Raw genomic sequence first — 14,884 nt, 5'->3', positions numbered from 1 at the left:
CCCCGCCGGGGGCGTGGATAAGTGCTACTGAGGGGCTGACCTAAGCTCGTAGAAGGCAGGACGGAAGTGTCTACGTCTGGGCCGCCTTGGTTACCGCGTTCTCCGCCCCTCGCTACGTCATCGCTCTGAGCCCGCGATCCGCTGCCCGCGCGGGCGCCGCCCGAGACTGTGGGGCCCCGGTTGCCGCCCCCTCAGGTAAGGCCTTTTCCTTCTTACCCTTCGCCCCTTTCCTCCGACCTCCTTCTCTCTTCTTACCTTTTTCCTTGCTCTGAGAATGCTGCGCGGGTTCCACTGCCGCCTCTACCGTTCGGACCCCGCGGTTGCCATACTAACCCCAGCGGGGGTAGGGGGTTCTGGTGCCATCGTTTTGGCGACGGAGGGGGTGTTTCTCCCTTCCCGGGCCACGTGGTGCCCCAAGGCGGTGGTGTCCGTGATTTCTGAAGAGAGGCGGGAATGCCGGTGATCCCGACGAACGGCGGCTTGGACAGCAGTCTGGTTTAAGCAAGGGGTAGGGAGAGGCAAAAGACAGGAGTAGGCAGGCCTGGAGGGATGGGATTGGGTACAGTGTGGATGGCGTGTGGACCCTGGGCGGTGACAGTGGAGAAAGATGTCTTGGGCCCTGCCCCTGAACCAGGAGCCACCATGTTGGTGATACCCCCCGGACTGAGCGAGGAGGAGGAGGCTCTGCAGAAGAAATTCAACAAACTCAAGAAAAAGGTGAGGGAGTGTGTGTGGGCATGGCCCAACCTTTCACAGACTCTGCACTCTGAGAACTCCTGGGGTGAGTGTGAGGGGATGGGGGGGTTTTTCCAGCTCATACCTGGAGACTGTCACCTCTCAGTGGAGCTTCAGAGGTGGGCTTTTCCCAAGTCTTGGTGTGTACCTCTCTCTTTTCTATGCAGTGTGCCATGGAGTTATCTTTCTTTCCCATGGCTTTTACTACCACCTAAGACCTGGTCATCCCCAAGTTTGGTTTTTCCAGTTCCATCCTGTGTCTTACTGATAACCTTCAGTTATCCAAGATTGAAACTGTCATCTTCCTATCTATTCAAATCTAGTTCCTTTACTTGATCTTCCAGATAGGACTCACCACGTTCAGTTCTCCCGTGTGTTTGGAATTAAAATCTCGTCTCTGACTCCTCCACACTCCTCCACAATTTGCATAGCCAAACATTTGCCAAGTCTTCTTGATTCTTCCCTTGAAGTAATTTCTCCCATTTATGTTTTTCTGTGTATTCCATAGATCAGGTCTTTGCTGATGCTCACCTAGACTCTTGTAATGGTCTCTCAACAAGTGTCTCAGTGTTGTTTTAGGACAGACTTCTTCACTCCTATCAGAATGATCCACTGAAAACAAAAAACTCTGTCCTTTTTGTCAAAACTCATAAGTGGTTTCGCATTGTCTATAGAACAAAGCTTTAACTTGGCATTCCTTTCTAGTGAAATAGAACCATTCACTAGTCCCAAAATATGCATTCCCAAAGCCTCTTCTTATCTGCATCTTTGCCACCCTGTTCTTTGTCTAAAATGCTTTTTCATCTCAATCAGTGTTTTGCAGATTCTATCCAGGGCGCAGTTTAATAGCCATTTGGCATCAGAACATCTTACTTGTTCTCAGCTGCAAGCCATCTGCACCTCTTATAATCATTCTTTTTTTTTTTTTTTTTTTTTGTGAGGAAGATCAGCCCCGAACTAATATCCATGCTAATCCTCCTCTTTTTGCTGAGGAAGACTGGCTCTGAGTTAACATCTATTGCCAATCCTCCTCCTTTTTTTTTCCCCAAAGCCCCAGTAGATAGTTGCATGTCATAGTTGCGCATCCTTCTAGTTGCTGTATGTGGGATGCGGCCTCAGCATGACTGGAGAAGCGGTGCGTCGGTGCGCGCCCGGGATCCGAACCCAGGCCGCCAGTAGCGGAGCACGCGCACTTAACCACTACACCACGGGGCCAGCCCTAACCTCTTATAATCATTCTTGACAGTTTGGTGTAGTCATTTTATTTCTCAGACTGTAAACTTCTTGAGGGCAGGAACTACATCTCATATTTTTACGTATCCCTGTTACAAAGTAATGGCATGTCCTCGTTAAATATACAGGCGATGGATGGATGAAATCCTCAGGAAAGGCACTTAGGTTTATACTTACTTACAGCTTATATCCTGGGGCTCTGGTCCATGATTGAATTCTTTGTCTTCAGCTTCAAAAACATGAGACCCCGAGAGCCTTTGGATACCGTGGTTTGGATAGATTAGGTGTTACTGGTATTGTAGATCATCTGGGGGACCATATGTGAGAGGCAGGGCTGCCTCGATGTACCACTCCAGGGGCACCATCTGCATTGTTTTCTCTGAGAAAGATGTCCCCTGGTGTGATATGCCCAGGAGCCTTGGTAGAGGACCTGGCCCTCACTGACCCCTCTCTTCTCACTCTTGTTCCCAGAAAAAGGCATTGCTGGCTCTAAAGAAGCAAAGTAGCAGCAGCACAACCAGCCAAGGCGGTGTCAAACGCTGTGAGTGACAGGGGAGACGGAGATAAACTGGAAGTGGGCAGCACTGGTCTGACCTCTGTCACAGCCTGACCAACGTAATGCCTCTTTCCCTCGCCTCTCCAGCACTGTCAGAGCAGCCTGTGGTGGACACAGCCACGGCAACAGAGCAGGCAAAGCAGCTGGTGAAGTCAGGAGCCATCAGTGCCATCAAGGCTGAGACCAAGAACTCGGGCTTCAAACGTTCTCGAACCCTAGAGGGGAAGTTAAAGGTGAGCACAAGCAGAAAGATTGTTCAGGGGACCCTTGACTTCAAAGAACATCCCTCCAAGTTGGAATGGAGGTAGGTTTAGGGAAAAAGTAACACCTGTTCAATCGTGGGCAAATTGCTATACTATTCTGAGCTTCAGATTTCTTATCTATAAAATGAAGAAACTGGATGACTTCTAAATTCTTCTCCATTTTACACATTCTATGGGTTTATTCCACCGTGTATTAGAGCTGTTGGGTTGTGTTACTCTGAGTTGAACAGACTGAAAATGTCATCAGGTTCAAGAGATGTTCAGATGAACTAAATACTTTAAGTGTATATTAGGTCATTTATAAAAACCATGTACTCAAGGAAGAAATGTACAAGAATTAAAAGAAAAAAAAGGGGCTGGCCTGGTGGTGCAGTGGTTAAGTGCACATGCTTCACTTTGGTGGCCTGGGGTTCGCAGGTTCTGATCCCGGCACGCACCAATGCACCGCTTGTCAAGCCACGCTGTGGCGGTGTCCCGTATAAAGTAGAGGAAGATGGGCACGGATGTTAGCCCAGGGCTAGTCTTCCTCAGCAAAAAAGAGGAGGATTGGCATCGGATGTTAGCCAATCCATCGGATGATGATCTTCCTCACAAAAAAAAATGATAGGCCAGAGGAAGTCAAGAAGAGGGTGAGGGAAGAGGAACCCCGTTTGTCCAGTGGTTAGGCAGCCTCTTGCTCCCACACTGAGGTAGATCTCTACCACCTTCCCAGGACCCTGAGAAGGGGCCAGTCCCCACTTTCCAGCCGTTCCAGAGGAGCATATCTGCGGACGATGATCTGCAGGAGGTAATGGTTCTCCATTCTCTGTCCCTGAGGGCTAGGGATTGAGGAAGATGAGAGACCCACATTTTGGGCCACATGCCAGCAACTAGGAATTATCTTAACTCTCCTTGGTCTCTTTTTCAGTCCTCCAGACGTCCCCAGAGGAAATCTCTGTATGAGAGGTTAGAGTTGGATATAGGAGTGGGTCCCAGTTGTTGGGGACAGGGGGTTGGGAGGGTTGATTGTCTGGGTTCTTGGGAGGTTTGGGGCTGGAGTGGGAGGAGCCAGGGCTGTGGAAGGAATGTTGTGTCTCCCCGGAGTCTGGGATGATGTGGTAAAGGCCCCCTTTGATCCTCACTGTCTGCCTCTCCCCAGCTTTGTGTCTTCCAGTGACCGACTTCGGGAACTGGGACCAGATGGGGAGGAGGCAGAGGGCCCAGGGGCTGGTGATGGCCCCCCTCGAAGCTTTGACTGGGGCTATGAAGAACGTGGTGGTGCCCATTCCTCAGCCTCCCCTCCCCGAAGCCGCAGCCGGGACCGCAGTCGTGAGCGGAACCGAGACAGAGACCGAGACCGGGAACGGGATCGAGACAGAGATCGGGATCGGGACCGGGACCGTGAGCGGGACAGAGACCGTGATCGAGATCGGGACAGGGACCGAGACCGAGACAGGGATCGGGATCGAGACAGGGATCGGGATCGCGACCGAGAGGGCCCTTTCCGCAGTGAGTCATCTCAGCTGGTGGGGAAAGTGATCTCAGGTGGGGTTTAGGTGGGTCCTACTAAAGTGGACTCTTAAAGTGGAGGGTGAGATGGGCACATCTTTTGACTGTGGTTCCTAATCCCATAGGGTCGGACTCGTTCCCTGAACGCCGGGCCCCTCGGAAGGGGAATACTCTGTATGTGTACGGAGAAGACATGACACCTGCCCTCCTCCGGGGGGCCTTCTCTCCCTTTGGAAACATCATTGACCTCTCCATGGACCCACCCAGAAAGTAAGAATGACAACAGGGCAAGATGATAAGTCCTGGAGGAGCTGGGGTGTGAGACCTGGGGAAGCCAGCCTGTCTCCAGCAGCCTATTAGTAGTGGGTTGGGTTGGGTCCAGAAGAGCCCATAGGCCCTCTACTGACCATGTTTTCTCTCGTCCCAGCTGTGCCTTCGTCACCTATGAAAAGATGGAGTCAGCAGATCAGGCTGTTGCTGAGGTTGGGACTTCCCAGATCCGTTCTTCCCGTTCCTCCTGCTACTCCTGCTATCCTCATGTTTTCTCTTTAAAATACTGAGAACCAAGAGGAAATTACTTCCTCTTGACAGAGAAAGTCTCTCCCTGTTCATGCAGGAAACCTTAAATTCTTAGATCCCTATTCAGTCTACTGCTAGGATGGCAACTCCTAGAAATCCTTCTTTGGTTTGTCTGTAATGTTCCCCCACGTCCTCTGCCCCCTCCCCTATTCTGCCTCAGCTCAATGGGACCCAGGTGGAGTCTGTACAGCTCAAAGTCAGCATCGCCCGCAAACAGCCCATGCTGGACGCCGCCACTGGCAAGTCTGTCTGGGGCTCCCTCGGTAAGAGTGGGATTCTTCCTCCCTCATCCTGTCCCCCAGAGCTCACCCTCTCTTTTTGTTCCCCCTGCATGTCCCTGGGTTTCCCAGAGGTGATAGAGATCTGGATTTGTGTGGAGGCTGTGGGAATGGGAAGGAGAATTGTCAGGCCCTCTGTCAGTTAGAGGTAGTTGAAGAAGGAGAGAAAAGGATTGAAAACGACTCCCAAGGCAATCACTGGAACGAGGAAGCAAGTGGAAGCCAGAGTCAAGTTAGTGAGGAAGATGACCATCTCATGTGGCCTTGTTCATTTTGAGATGGAACGTAGTTGGTTTTATAAAATAAGCATTTGAAATAAGGGATCTGGTACTTAGGTGGAAGATGAGGAATGAAAACATAGATTAGAGTCATCTACATCATGAGGTGGCTGCAAAACGATAGTATCTTCAGGGGAGACTGAATTTGGAGAAAAAAATGACCTAGAATTGGACTTGGGGAATATTCAGGGAATATGTTAGGAAGCAGGGCTGTGTTCCTTGTGCCCTGCATGTCCCCAGCCCTCCTGACATGTTAGGCTGAAGTTGAGGATGCAGCGAAGGAGATAAAATAAGGGATCAGAGGGCTGGGAGCAGCATCAGAGGGGCCTGGGCCACTGCAGTGATCGAGGAAGAGCTTGGAGGAGAAGGGAATGGTCAGCAGGGTCAAGGTACAAAGATCCAAAAGAATGGGAGCTGGTCGGGGGAGATTCATTCTAGCCCCAGAGTGGCAGGGATGGAATCCTTGAAGGTGGGTGACGAGAAGGACACATCAAGTGTCGGGAGTAAAGAGGAAGGGGAAGGAACAGCTCAAGGCTCAAGGGAGAATGCTTAGGGCCAAAGCTATACCCCGCCTGAGTTCTCCTGATGATGCAAGTACATTTCTCAGTGTGAATAACCTATTTTACCTGAAATAGATTTTCCGGTAAAGGAGTGGGCAGATTGAGGGGTTCAGAGCAAGAGTGGCCCTCCAGACAAAAGGAAGGAACCAGAAATGACCAGCATGTCAAGGGCTACAGAGATTTTTCTCATTTTTAATTTTTGATGTTCTGACTAAAAGCAGAGGGTTAACATCATTCACATGTCTCAACAATGACATTTGGGGTTTTTCTAAGAACAAAACAATTACAATATCCGCATGTGCCACAGAAACAGTGTACACTCCTTGCCAGTGGCACTGGGTTGGCAGCCACTAGCCTAAGGGGGCTAAGGGGAGACAGGTCATCCCGGCCACCAGAGGGCAGTATGGAAACTGAGCTTCCAAGAGCCAGAGGCCAGAGGACAGGAGTGAAGTGGTCAGACTCGGCCTCGGGGCTCACCAATACTCTTTTTCAGATCTTAACTACTGCTTTCTTCTCTCCCTAGCTGTCCAGAACAGCCCTAAGGGTTGCCACCGAGACAAGAGGACCCAGATTGTCTACAGTGATGACGTCTACAAGGAGAACCTTGTGGATGGCTTCTAGGGAATGGAGCTGGATTCCATGTGCCTCATCAGCCCCAACACTGGTCTCAGTAAAACACTGAGGTGGAAGCTCGTCCATCTCCCTCTGCCTCTGGTTTTTCAGCACTTGGGTTTGGGCTCGAGCCTTTAAAAACGGCTGTTTGTTTTGATCTCAGTTGTAACAACATGGCCAGTGCACGTTCCCCACTCCCTCACCCCAAAAGGATCTTGAACACAGGTATTGTCGCAGCTGTTTTAATTTGGTCTCATGCCCCTTGCCAGCAGGAAACCCCTTATAGAAAACCCAGATCCTCGTCTTTGAGTTTCTGCTTGAGCCAGGGCAGCACTTGGAAGAGGTTGACATGAAAGTCTCGGGCGTGAGCGGGTACCTGCTGCTGCCGCCTCTGGTCTTTGCAGACATCCACTACACCCCAGCTGATCACGCCAACCTGGAGAGGGCAAGGGGATACCATGGATCATTTGGTAGAATTCCTTCTTACTCCCAGGAAGTACAGCTACTCCCGGTTGCATCTGAGCTGACCTAGAAGAATTAGACTAGGAACCCAGCTCAGTCCTGTCCTCTCTAGCACACAGGCCAGACACATGGCCCTAAGCCAACCAGTTCAAGAAATAGTCCTAAGGTGAGGGAAGTTCTGCCCTCCCTTTTCCAGCCACATGCATTGAGCTTCCCTGCTTTGGAGCCCATGTTGACCAATTGGCATCTCCTCACAGATAGAAAGGGGGAAACTCACTTGAATGAAGCGACTCCTCTTGTGAATAATCAGGGGGCCACCAGAGTCACCTACAGGGGAGGAAAAGCTGTAGGGGAAAAGACTCTTGGGCCTCAGGAACTTGCAGCACAACCAAAGAGGCTTTTCTCACCTTTGCAAGTGTTGGGGTCAGCGTAGGGACTCACCCCTCCAGTGCAAAGGAACCTGGGGGTGACCACCTCAGAGATGTCCTTGACTTTGTCATAGCCTGGGGCATATTGAGCATCTTTCTCACAGCTGGCTTTCTGTAGGCGAGGTGGGAAGCGTGGAGAAGAGTGATGAACAAAGTTGGCTTCTGAGGAATGGGGGCCTAGAGGACCTGTTTAGGATCCCACGTTCCTCACCTTTTCCCCATTCTTGATGTAGACCTCCTTCCGAACCAGTACCTTCTTCCCATCCTTGGACAACTCAGACACAAACAGAGCTTTGATATCCTTTGCAGGGAGCAGTTCTTGCACTGAACAAATGGACAGACTGGATCATGTCAGCACTCTCCCCGCAGTCTCTCCGTTGCCTTTGTTACTCAGCAAACTCCCTCAACCCCTTTCTGCGAGCTGGGGACTGGGTAGGGTTTGTCTGCTCCTCCTGCAGCTCCCTGTCATGCCCCACTTGTCTCAGAATCTCACCCTTGTGCTACTCTCCCTGAGTGGGTCTTACTCTGCTGTTGGCAAGTGGTTGTCCGTGGAAGTCTCAAAGCTTGATTTGTTCCCTCGGTGCAGGGGAGACAGATGGGCCTGGTAAGGAGAAATGGGGAAACTCAGGGATGGTAAGCTCTGGGCCTGCCCCAATCCTCCAGCCCCGCCTTCCCAGCCTTTTCTCCTTACGGGTCCAGATGTCTCACCTGACAGTCTCGCCATACTTTAGCTTCTTCTTGAGCTTGATCAGAGCCACATCATAGTCATAAAATTCAGGAATTCCTTCTGCTTTTTTCCCATTGATGTTGTAGTTGGGGTGAAATAGGACCTCTTCTATTTCCAAGTCCTGCTTGTTCCCTCCTGAGGTGGGAGGAGAGTGGGCACCTCTAGATTACCCACTTCTCTGTGGCCAGCCTCCTGCCTCTGGCCCCGTGTCATCCCTAACTCCAAGTCTTCCCCATTCCTAACTGTTCCAGTGTGCAAAGGAGGGGGCTGCGTTGAGGACAGGTGGAGTGTGCGATCTTGAGAAAGTGGGAGGTGTTGCCCAGAGGGCATGGCTGGAGCTCTCAGGGTTGATTGGTTGCATCCTTACCCACGCTGACCTTGATTGAGTGTATCTGGTCATCCACCATGAAACAGTGTGCCGCTGTCAGCACAAAGTACTCAGACACCACAGCCCCCATACAGTTCTCGTGTCCCTTTGAAGGGCGCTGGGAACAGAACAGCAGAGGGGGAAAGCTCAGCTTTCGTGACCACGACCATCTAGTATGAACATTTTGCCCTTCCTTTGCCCCCATTTCACCCTGACCTCACCTCCCACAAATCCCCGCCACCAGGATGCTATGCTTACAGTGACTGAGATCTTGGCCTGCCACGGTTGCTTGTGGTAATCAGTACCTTTCTTGTGCTCCCAAACCATGCCACAGAGACCCAGAGTCCGGGTTTCATCTGCCAAGGGAGGAGAATGTGCTGAAAGCTGGGACACTTCATTTCCAAATGGCAGCAGCCTTTTGGGGAGGGATGCCTACGTGTCTGTGGGCAGCAGAGGTCCATAAGGAGGAAAGGAAAGGCAGGGGCATTTGGTTCCTTGTATTAAGGGCAAAGAACCCCTGTGGTATAGTGAAAAGAACTCAGGACTAAGATTGGAGTTTCTAAGATGGCTGTTTTCAGGTCCAACGCTTGCTAGCTCGCTGTCTCTCTACCTCTATTGGCCTCAATTTCCACATCCGTAAAATGAGGGACTTGAGAAAGATCCCTGATGTCGTTCAGAGCTCTTTGATTCTAAGGAAGTGGGCAGTGCCAGAAAACAAGAATAGTGACACTGAGATAGATAGAGAAGAGGAATGAGAAAGGCCTTCCAGACTGCCGGGGCTTCAGGGAGAGAGAAAGAATGAGTGACTTTGTGGGACTTGGGGAGAGCTGAGTTTCCTGACCATCTCCTATATCCTTCTGATATCTTCCTACCAAGCATTTGAAAGAAAACATCCTCCAGGTTTTCCATGTCCTTGACTTTGAACACGTGTTGCTCTTTATCCTTCTTGGAAGCCAAAGCATTGATGTTCTCTTGGTTCACCAGAGGCCCAACCCCAAACACATAGATGTCTGAGGGAGAAAAGGGGAGAGTGAGGGCCTAGGCCCTGGGAGGCAGGAGCTGAGAAAGCAGGATGCTGGGCCCTGGACGATAAAACTCACCCAGATAATCCTCCCTTGGGTTTTTGCGATCCCTACCAATGTCCAGCAAGTCCCGGATCTCATGAACGACAGTGACTGGGTCACCGCCCATGTTATGCAAGCCTGCGGAAGAGATAGGGACCATGAAGGTGGGAAGCAACAAAGGAAGAGGGTCAAGGAAGATAAATTGGCTAGAAGTAGTGACACACATGGCTGGGTATGGGGATGGTAGTGACAGATCACAGCTCTAAGGAAAAGGGTCCCTCCTTAAAAAGGGTCACAGGAAAGATCAACACAGTTGGGGCCCTAAGCAGCGCTCGGGGCCTCAACTGTGAATCTAGTGTTACATGTGGACTTATGGGCCAGACATTGGTAGGAGAGGGTGGGGAGTTTAGGGCAGGAGACAGGTCCCTTCTGACCATCAGTCATGAGGATGATGACATGGCGGGTGCGGTTCCAGCCTTCAGGGGGGACATTCCCTTCCCAGCTCATCATGCTGTACACTGCCTGGAGGGCCCTCTTGGTGTTAGTTCCTGCCTTTAATTTGTGATCTGTGGAAAGGGAAAAGATCATCACCTCACCCAGTCTTTCAAGCCATCCCAGAACCCCAGAGGCCTATCAGCAACTGAGATCCTACATCTTTCAACTTTTTAAGTTGATCATCACTCCACTGACTTCCCTTTGACCACAAAGTGACCCTCTCTGCCCCAACGGGTTCCCACTAACTGCCATTCTCCCGTGACCCTGCTGTCCAACCACGGACTTCAAAGTGGTCCTCCCTGCCCGCACACGTGGTCTCACTACCTGCTTCCCACAACACCCCTGAACCTTCTGGCCTCTCTGACCCCAAAGTGAACCTCCCACCATTCCCTTCCCTGACCTCTGACCTTCATAGCTGATTTCATTGAGCTTCTCTGTGACCCAGTCTGCATCGCTGCTCTTGTCTTCGGACACTCTGATCAAAATCTTGGGGACTGTGGCATATGTCACTAAACCATATTTTGGCTTCACCCCATAACTTGCCACCTGTGGGTGAGAGGAGCAAGGAGTCATGGCATTGAGAGTAGAATACTATATTTGGGAGAATTCAGCAGCTTTGCTGGGACAGGGATGGTCATAGTAAGAGACTGAAGGGCTGGTGCTGGCCCTGTGGCATAGCGGTTAGGTGCGTGCGTTCCGTTGCTGGCGGCCCAGGTTCGGATCCCGGGCTTGCACTGACGCACCGCTTGTCAGGCCATGCTGTGGCGGTGTCCCATATAAAGTGGAGGAAGATAGGCACAGATGTTAGCTCAGGGCCAGTCTTCCTCAGAAAAAAGAGAAGGATTGGCATGGATGTTAGCTCAGGGCTGATCTTCCTTACACACACACACACAAAAAAGACTGAAGGGCTGACTGGTTACCTTAAGGTTCATGGAGGAGTGTGGGTTAAAGGTCAAGAAACTGCTTCAAGTAAAAGAGCAGGACAGAATAGGACCTGGAGATTTTCATCAGAGGGGCTTGGGAGCACAAGGGAGCTAGTCCTGGTAGGGCAATAAGGTCCATTCAGGGTCCCCACATCCAAAGGGCAGGGGTTCCACCTTCTCAATGAAGTCTCTGAGACAATTCTTGGCCCCTGTGAAGTTGTGGGCCCCAACGCTGTCTGATCCATCCAGCACCATGTAGATGTTCATGGAGCCTGAGGGGTCCAGGACAATCTTCCTCTTCTGTTGTTCCCCTGGGTGCCACCAGAGAGACTCAGGCTCCAGCATGCATAGTCCTCCTGCCCCTTCTCCATCCTCCTCCAATTCCCTGCCCTGCCTCCCCTCTCTGCCTTCAAACCTGGGCTGTGCCCATCCTCGGCATCGACTCCTTCTATGGTCTCTGTCAGGGAAGACAGGAAGGCTTCGGCCACCTCTGCAGGGGTGTCGTACATAAAGGAGTCTGGGAGAGGTCAGAAATCAGGTCAAATATCTGGGAACGTCGGGGATACAGTGACCAGAGAGACAGAGGATGCTGGGTTTCCAGGGTGGGAAGGGCTCAGAAGTGAGGAAGTTCTACAGGGAGGTTTAGAAGTGAGGAAAGAGCTGAGTTGTGGTAGGGGGAGAAGACACTGCCCTGGTGTGGGAACCTGAGGATGGGAGAGCAGGTTCTGACCTGAGGGCACAGGTCAAGGGTCACCTTGGCAGGAAGGCTCCGTTCCACTCCAAGAGCCACCTTCCTGGCATGTTCGCCTCTGGGAGCCACGCAGGGTGAGCCCCCGGCTGCAGTAGTAGGTGACACTGTCTTCGAGGCGGTACTGGCTGCCCACCTTCCTTGTGCCAAGGGGGATGCCTGGGTTGGGGCAGTACGCCGCTGCAGAGGCATGAGACATGAAGATGAGCACCAAAGCCTGAGGCCCAGAGGGCAAAGTAGAGCACAAGAGCTATGGTGCCTGTTCCTCAGGCTGGAGCGCGGTCATGGAGAGGGTAGTGTTGTTGGGGGATGGGATGCTTCTCACCTCCATCATCGCAGATGGCCGTTTGCCCATCCCACCGACCAGTCTCTTGGCAGGTGCGATTGGCAGAGCCCCGGAGAACGTAACCATCATAGCAGCGGAAGGAGATCTCATCACTCAAATTGTAGTAGGGGGCCCGGGGCCAGTACTCCCCATTCTCAAAGTCCTGTGGTCTTGGGCAGCGAATTGCTTTGGGGGAGGGGGACAAGTAGAAGTTACTGAGAGGGAAGGGCTGCCCTTTAGGGTATCTCTGCTGGTCTCAGGGACCGTGTCAGTGAGAAACACTGTCTTCTTGGTCCCACAGGAGCAGAGTCTACCCTCAACCCTTGGAGAGTCCCTCAACCCATGGGGAGTCCCATTGCTCCTCTCTCCCCATTTCTGAGTGTTCCATTAACTGCCAGGGCTGCCTGGCACAGGGCGAATGCTTAGTAAAAGTTAGCTCCTTTCCTCCTTCCTCCTTCCCACCTCCAGCCCTAGACAGCTCCTACTCTTGCTCAGCCCAATTTGTCTGCCTGCCTGGTCTCAATGCAACTCTAATCTCATCCTTGTATGGCTGCCACCTGCTCTGTCCCTCTGCTGGCCCATGCCCACCCTCACCACCCTCCAACCTCTGCATTCTGCCTTCTTGACAATCTTTTGGTCTTGGGTCTTCAGGGTGCTCCAGGAGCCCGTGGATCTGCAGGTGCGAGTTTGCATAGGGTACGGGTAGAAGCCAGCGGGACACACGTACTCCAGTGCCTGGCCCTCCTTGAGAAGCCGGAAGGAGCCGCCTTTGATCTCTACTCCCTCCAGAGAGCAGGAGTCTTGGGGTTCGGCCACAGGCAATGGTGTCGTGCTCACATCTAAAGAAAAAGGCTGATGAAACCTAGCCTCACAAGGCCAAGGAGGGATGCCAGGGGCAGAAGGAGGGGGACAGTGACTCTCACTTACCTCCAAACAAGAGGCCCAGGACCAAGGGTACCAAGCAGAATTGGGGGCTGAGATTGCTCCCCATGGCGATGGAAGGCAGGAGAGAAGCTGGGACTGGGGGCAGGATGGCCTATCCCGCTTGCACTGCGTGTCTGCTTGGCTCAGTGTCCAAGCTGAAACTCCACACCCAGGCCTGCTTGCACTCCCTTCCCCTGCCCCCCACAACCTCTAGCCTTTTATGCAATCTGTATTCTGGCACCTGCAGCTCACCCCACCCGCCCTACCCACATCACTTTCCGGAATGTCCAAGCGGGAGGGCCCCCACTGAGCCACCAGTCAAGGAAATAGAAACTGCACAAGCCCCACCCTTTGCTGCCCAGGGTCCGGGACTCTCCCCTTCAACACCTTCTCTCAGCCCCAGTTCCTCCCCAATAAGCCCAGACCGCCCTCTTAGTGACCAGAAATAAGGCCCCAGCTCGCTCCTCTGTTGACTCGGTTATGGAGCAGAGTCCAGCCACTGTTTGTCCAGCAGGGTCTCTGACCTGCCTTCCTGCAGTTCCTGGAATCATTCCGGCCTTCCCCTCCCCTGAAGGCAGCCCCCAGGCAGAGGCACGGACAGATGTGGAAATCACTGATTTTTATTAATTTCATAACCGGGAAATTCCATGTGAAAGTGAAAGGAGAGTGAGCCAAGTAAAGCAGAGGGTGGGATGGGCACTGGCAGGAGCCCTGGGGATTCCCCAGCTCAAATATGCTGCTTCGGGATCCTGGAGGCTGGGGTTTACTCAGAGTTGGGAGTGAGAATAGGGCATGGGGTCTGAGGGTGGAAGTTCAGAGGTAGGAGATGGGAGAGATGGCAGATGCTGGCAGGACCGCAAAAGGGTCGTGGCCATGATTAGAGGGGCAAAAAGTTCAGTACGCCTTCCAGGTGCTGCCTGAGCCAGGGCTGCAGGCGGAAGAGATTGATGTGGAAATCTCTTGGCGGTGGGACCCTGCCAGGGGGGGCCCTTTTGCGGGCTTTTTTATCGGTGCTGCCGCAGGGGTTGTAGAGACCCCAGCTCACCAGGCCCACCTGGAAGAAAGAGAGAATGGGGTGGGAGGCTGCCACAGCCCCAGCTCCAAGCCCTAACCTCCCTGGTTCCTTCAAAGTCCTCCCTCATCCCTCTACAAGGCCAAAATCCTGTAACCCCCATCTTGCGAGCTTCTCCCTTCTCGCCTCACCTGAAAAAACCTGAATCTCCGCTCGAGGAAAACTGCTCCCCCAGATTCTCCTGCCAGAAAGGAGAGACAAAAGACTGTCATCCTGACTCTCGCCCTGCTCCCCTGTCATCCAGGCAGTGCACCGGTGTCCTGGTGTGCATGCTGGCCATGGGACATGGATAGCCATCCCCTCAAGAATCCAGGCTCTGGGATGGGGTGTGGGTGAGAGGGGCTCACCCTTGCAGGGATTGTCATCCTTCTCGGTCCCACTGCATAGGAACTGGTCTGTCACCACCTCTCCAACATCTGTCAGGTTGGGGAATGTGGTCTTGTCTTGGGAGACGACCTTGATACAGTTTGCCCACTGCAGTAGGGGTGGAACAGGAGAGAAGGATGGAATGAGAAAGCCCAGGGGATACCTGGTGTGCAGCTAGGCCTGGGAGGAGGGGCGACTCGGGGTGACGTGGAGAACACAGCCAGAGCTAGAAGAGGAAGAGAGATGTTCTGGGAACTGCCACAGGGGAATCCCATCCCCCACCGCATCCCGGACCTGAGACCCTCACCTCTGTCCCTGTCTTAAGGTTAATGTTCAGTCTGCTCCCATTCAAGGCCACAAAATGAGCAGGAATGCTCTGTTGGTTCAGAAGTTCAAGCTCT

The 14,884-nt window shown here is 52.5% G+C and overlaps 3 protein-coding genes across 4 annotated transcripts in view; 1 reads left to right on the top strand and 2 right to left on the bottom strand.

Moving 5' to 3' along the window:
* Window positions 1–89: 89 nt before the first annotated feature.
* Window positions 90–6,806, top strand: NELFE (negative elongation factor complex member E). Of its 2 annotated transcripts, XM_004424330.3 has the most exons (11): window positions 90–195; window positions 635–717; window positions 2,440–2,509; window positions 2,612–2,757; window positions 3,500–3,574; window positions 3,695–3,732; window positions 3,926–4,275; window positions 4,401–4,545; window positions 4,703–4,757; window positions 5,015–5,117; window positions 6,494–6,806. In XM_004424330.3, the coding sequence occupies exons 2-11, from the start codon at window positions 643–645 to the stop codon at window positions 6,589–6,591; spliced, it is 1,155 nt and encodes a 384-aa protein (XP_004424387.1). In that variant the 5' UTR covers window positions 90–195; window positions 635–642; the 3' UTR covers window positions 6,592–6,806. The 2 variants fall into 2 exon arrangements, with proteins under 2 accessions (XP_004424387.1, XP_087294505.1); XM_087438379.1 differs by lacking the exons at window positions 90–195; window positions 4,703–4,757 and having other exon boundaries at window positions 532–717.
* A 2-nt stretch (window positions 6,807–6,808) lies between these two features.
* Window positions 6,809–13,186, bottom strand: CFB (complement factor B). Its single transcript, XM_004424331.3, has 18 exons — window positions 13,049–13,186; window positions 12,727–12,960; window positions 12,122–12,307; window positions 11,803–11,976; window positions 11,464–11,565; window positions 11,223–11,359; window positions 10,533–10,671; window positions 10,065–10,196; window positions 9,667–9,768; window positions 9,439–9,576; window positions 8,825–8,922; window positions 8,567–8,684; window positions 8,181–8,334; window positions 7,997–8,073; window positions 7,684–7,796; window positions 7,452–7,584; window positions 7,322–7,371; window positions 6,809–7,018 (listed from the first exon to the last, which is right to left on the bottom strand). Exons 1-18 carry the CDS (start codon window positions 13,110–13,112, stop codon window positions 6,863–6,865), a joined length of 2,307 nt encoding a protein of 768 aa, XP_004424388.2. The 5' UTR covers window positions 13,113–13,186; the 3' UTR covers window positions 6,809–6,862.
* Window positions 13,187–13,629: 443 nt separating this feature from the next.
* C2 (complement C2) overlaps window positions 13,630–14,884 on the bottom strand; it is a 40,145-nt gene continuing 38,890 nt past the window's right edge. The window contains exons 16-19 of the mRNA XM_004424332.3: window positions 14,791–14,882; window positions 14,465–14,591; window positions 14,249–14,298; window positions 13,630–14,099 (exon numbers count right to left, since the gene is read on the bottom strand). Of these exons, the coding sequence (XP_004424389.1) occupies window positions 13,923–14,099; window positions 14,249–14,298; window positions 14,465–14,591; window positions 14,791–14,882 (446 nt within the window). The 3' untranslated portion in view covers window positions 13,630–13,922. The remainder of the gene's footprint in view (window positions 14,100–14,248; window positions 14,299–14,464; window positions 14,592–14,790; window positions 14,883–14,884) is intronic.

Source organism: Ceratotherium simum, chromosome 13, assembly GCF_057802395.1.
Source record: "Ceratotherium simum simum isolate JZ-2026a chromosome 13, ASM5780239v1, whole genome shotgun sequence".
NCBI lineage: Eukaryota > Metazoa > Chordata > Mammalia > Perissodactyla > Rhinocerotidae > Ceratotherium > Ceratotherium simum.
Note: the sequence above shows the minus strand (reverse complement) of the source record. Positions and strands in the feature narration are given on the sequence as shown.

Excerpts from the sequence above, each read along its gene's own strand:
- NELFE (XM_087438379.1), top strand. The coding sequence starts at position 550 with ATGGGATTGGGTACAGTGTGGATGGCGTGTGGACCCTGGGCGGTGACA. Across the intron at positions 3,733-3,925 it reads AGGAAATCTCTGTATGAGAG|CTTTGTGTCTTCCAGTGACC; the intron begins GTTAGAGTTGGA and ends GCCTCTCCCCAG. Across the intron at positions 4,276-4,400 it reads CCGAGAGGGCCCTTTCCGCA|GGTCGGACTCGTTCCCTGAA; the intron begins GTGAGTCATCTC and ends CTAATCCCATAG.
- CFB (XM_004424331.3), bottom strand. The coding sequence starts at position 13,112 with ATGGGGAGCAATCTCAGCCCCCAATTCTGCTTGGTACCCTTGGTCCTG. Across the intron at positions 7,797-7,996 it reads AACCACTTGCCAACAGCAGA|TGCAAGAACTGCTCCCTGCA; the intron begins GTAAGACCCACT and ends CCATTTGTTCAG. Across the intron at positions 7,585-7,683 it reads ACATCAAGAATGGGGAAAAG|AAAGCCAGCTGTGAGAAAGA; the intron begins GTGAGGAACGTG and ends CCTCGCCTACAG.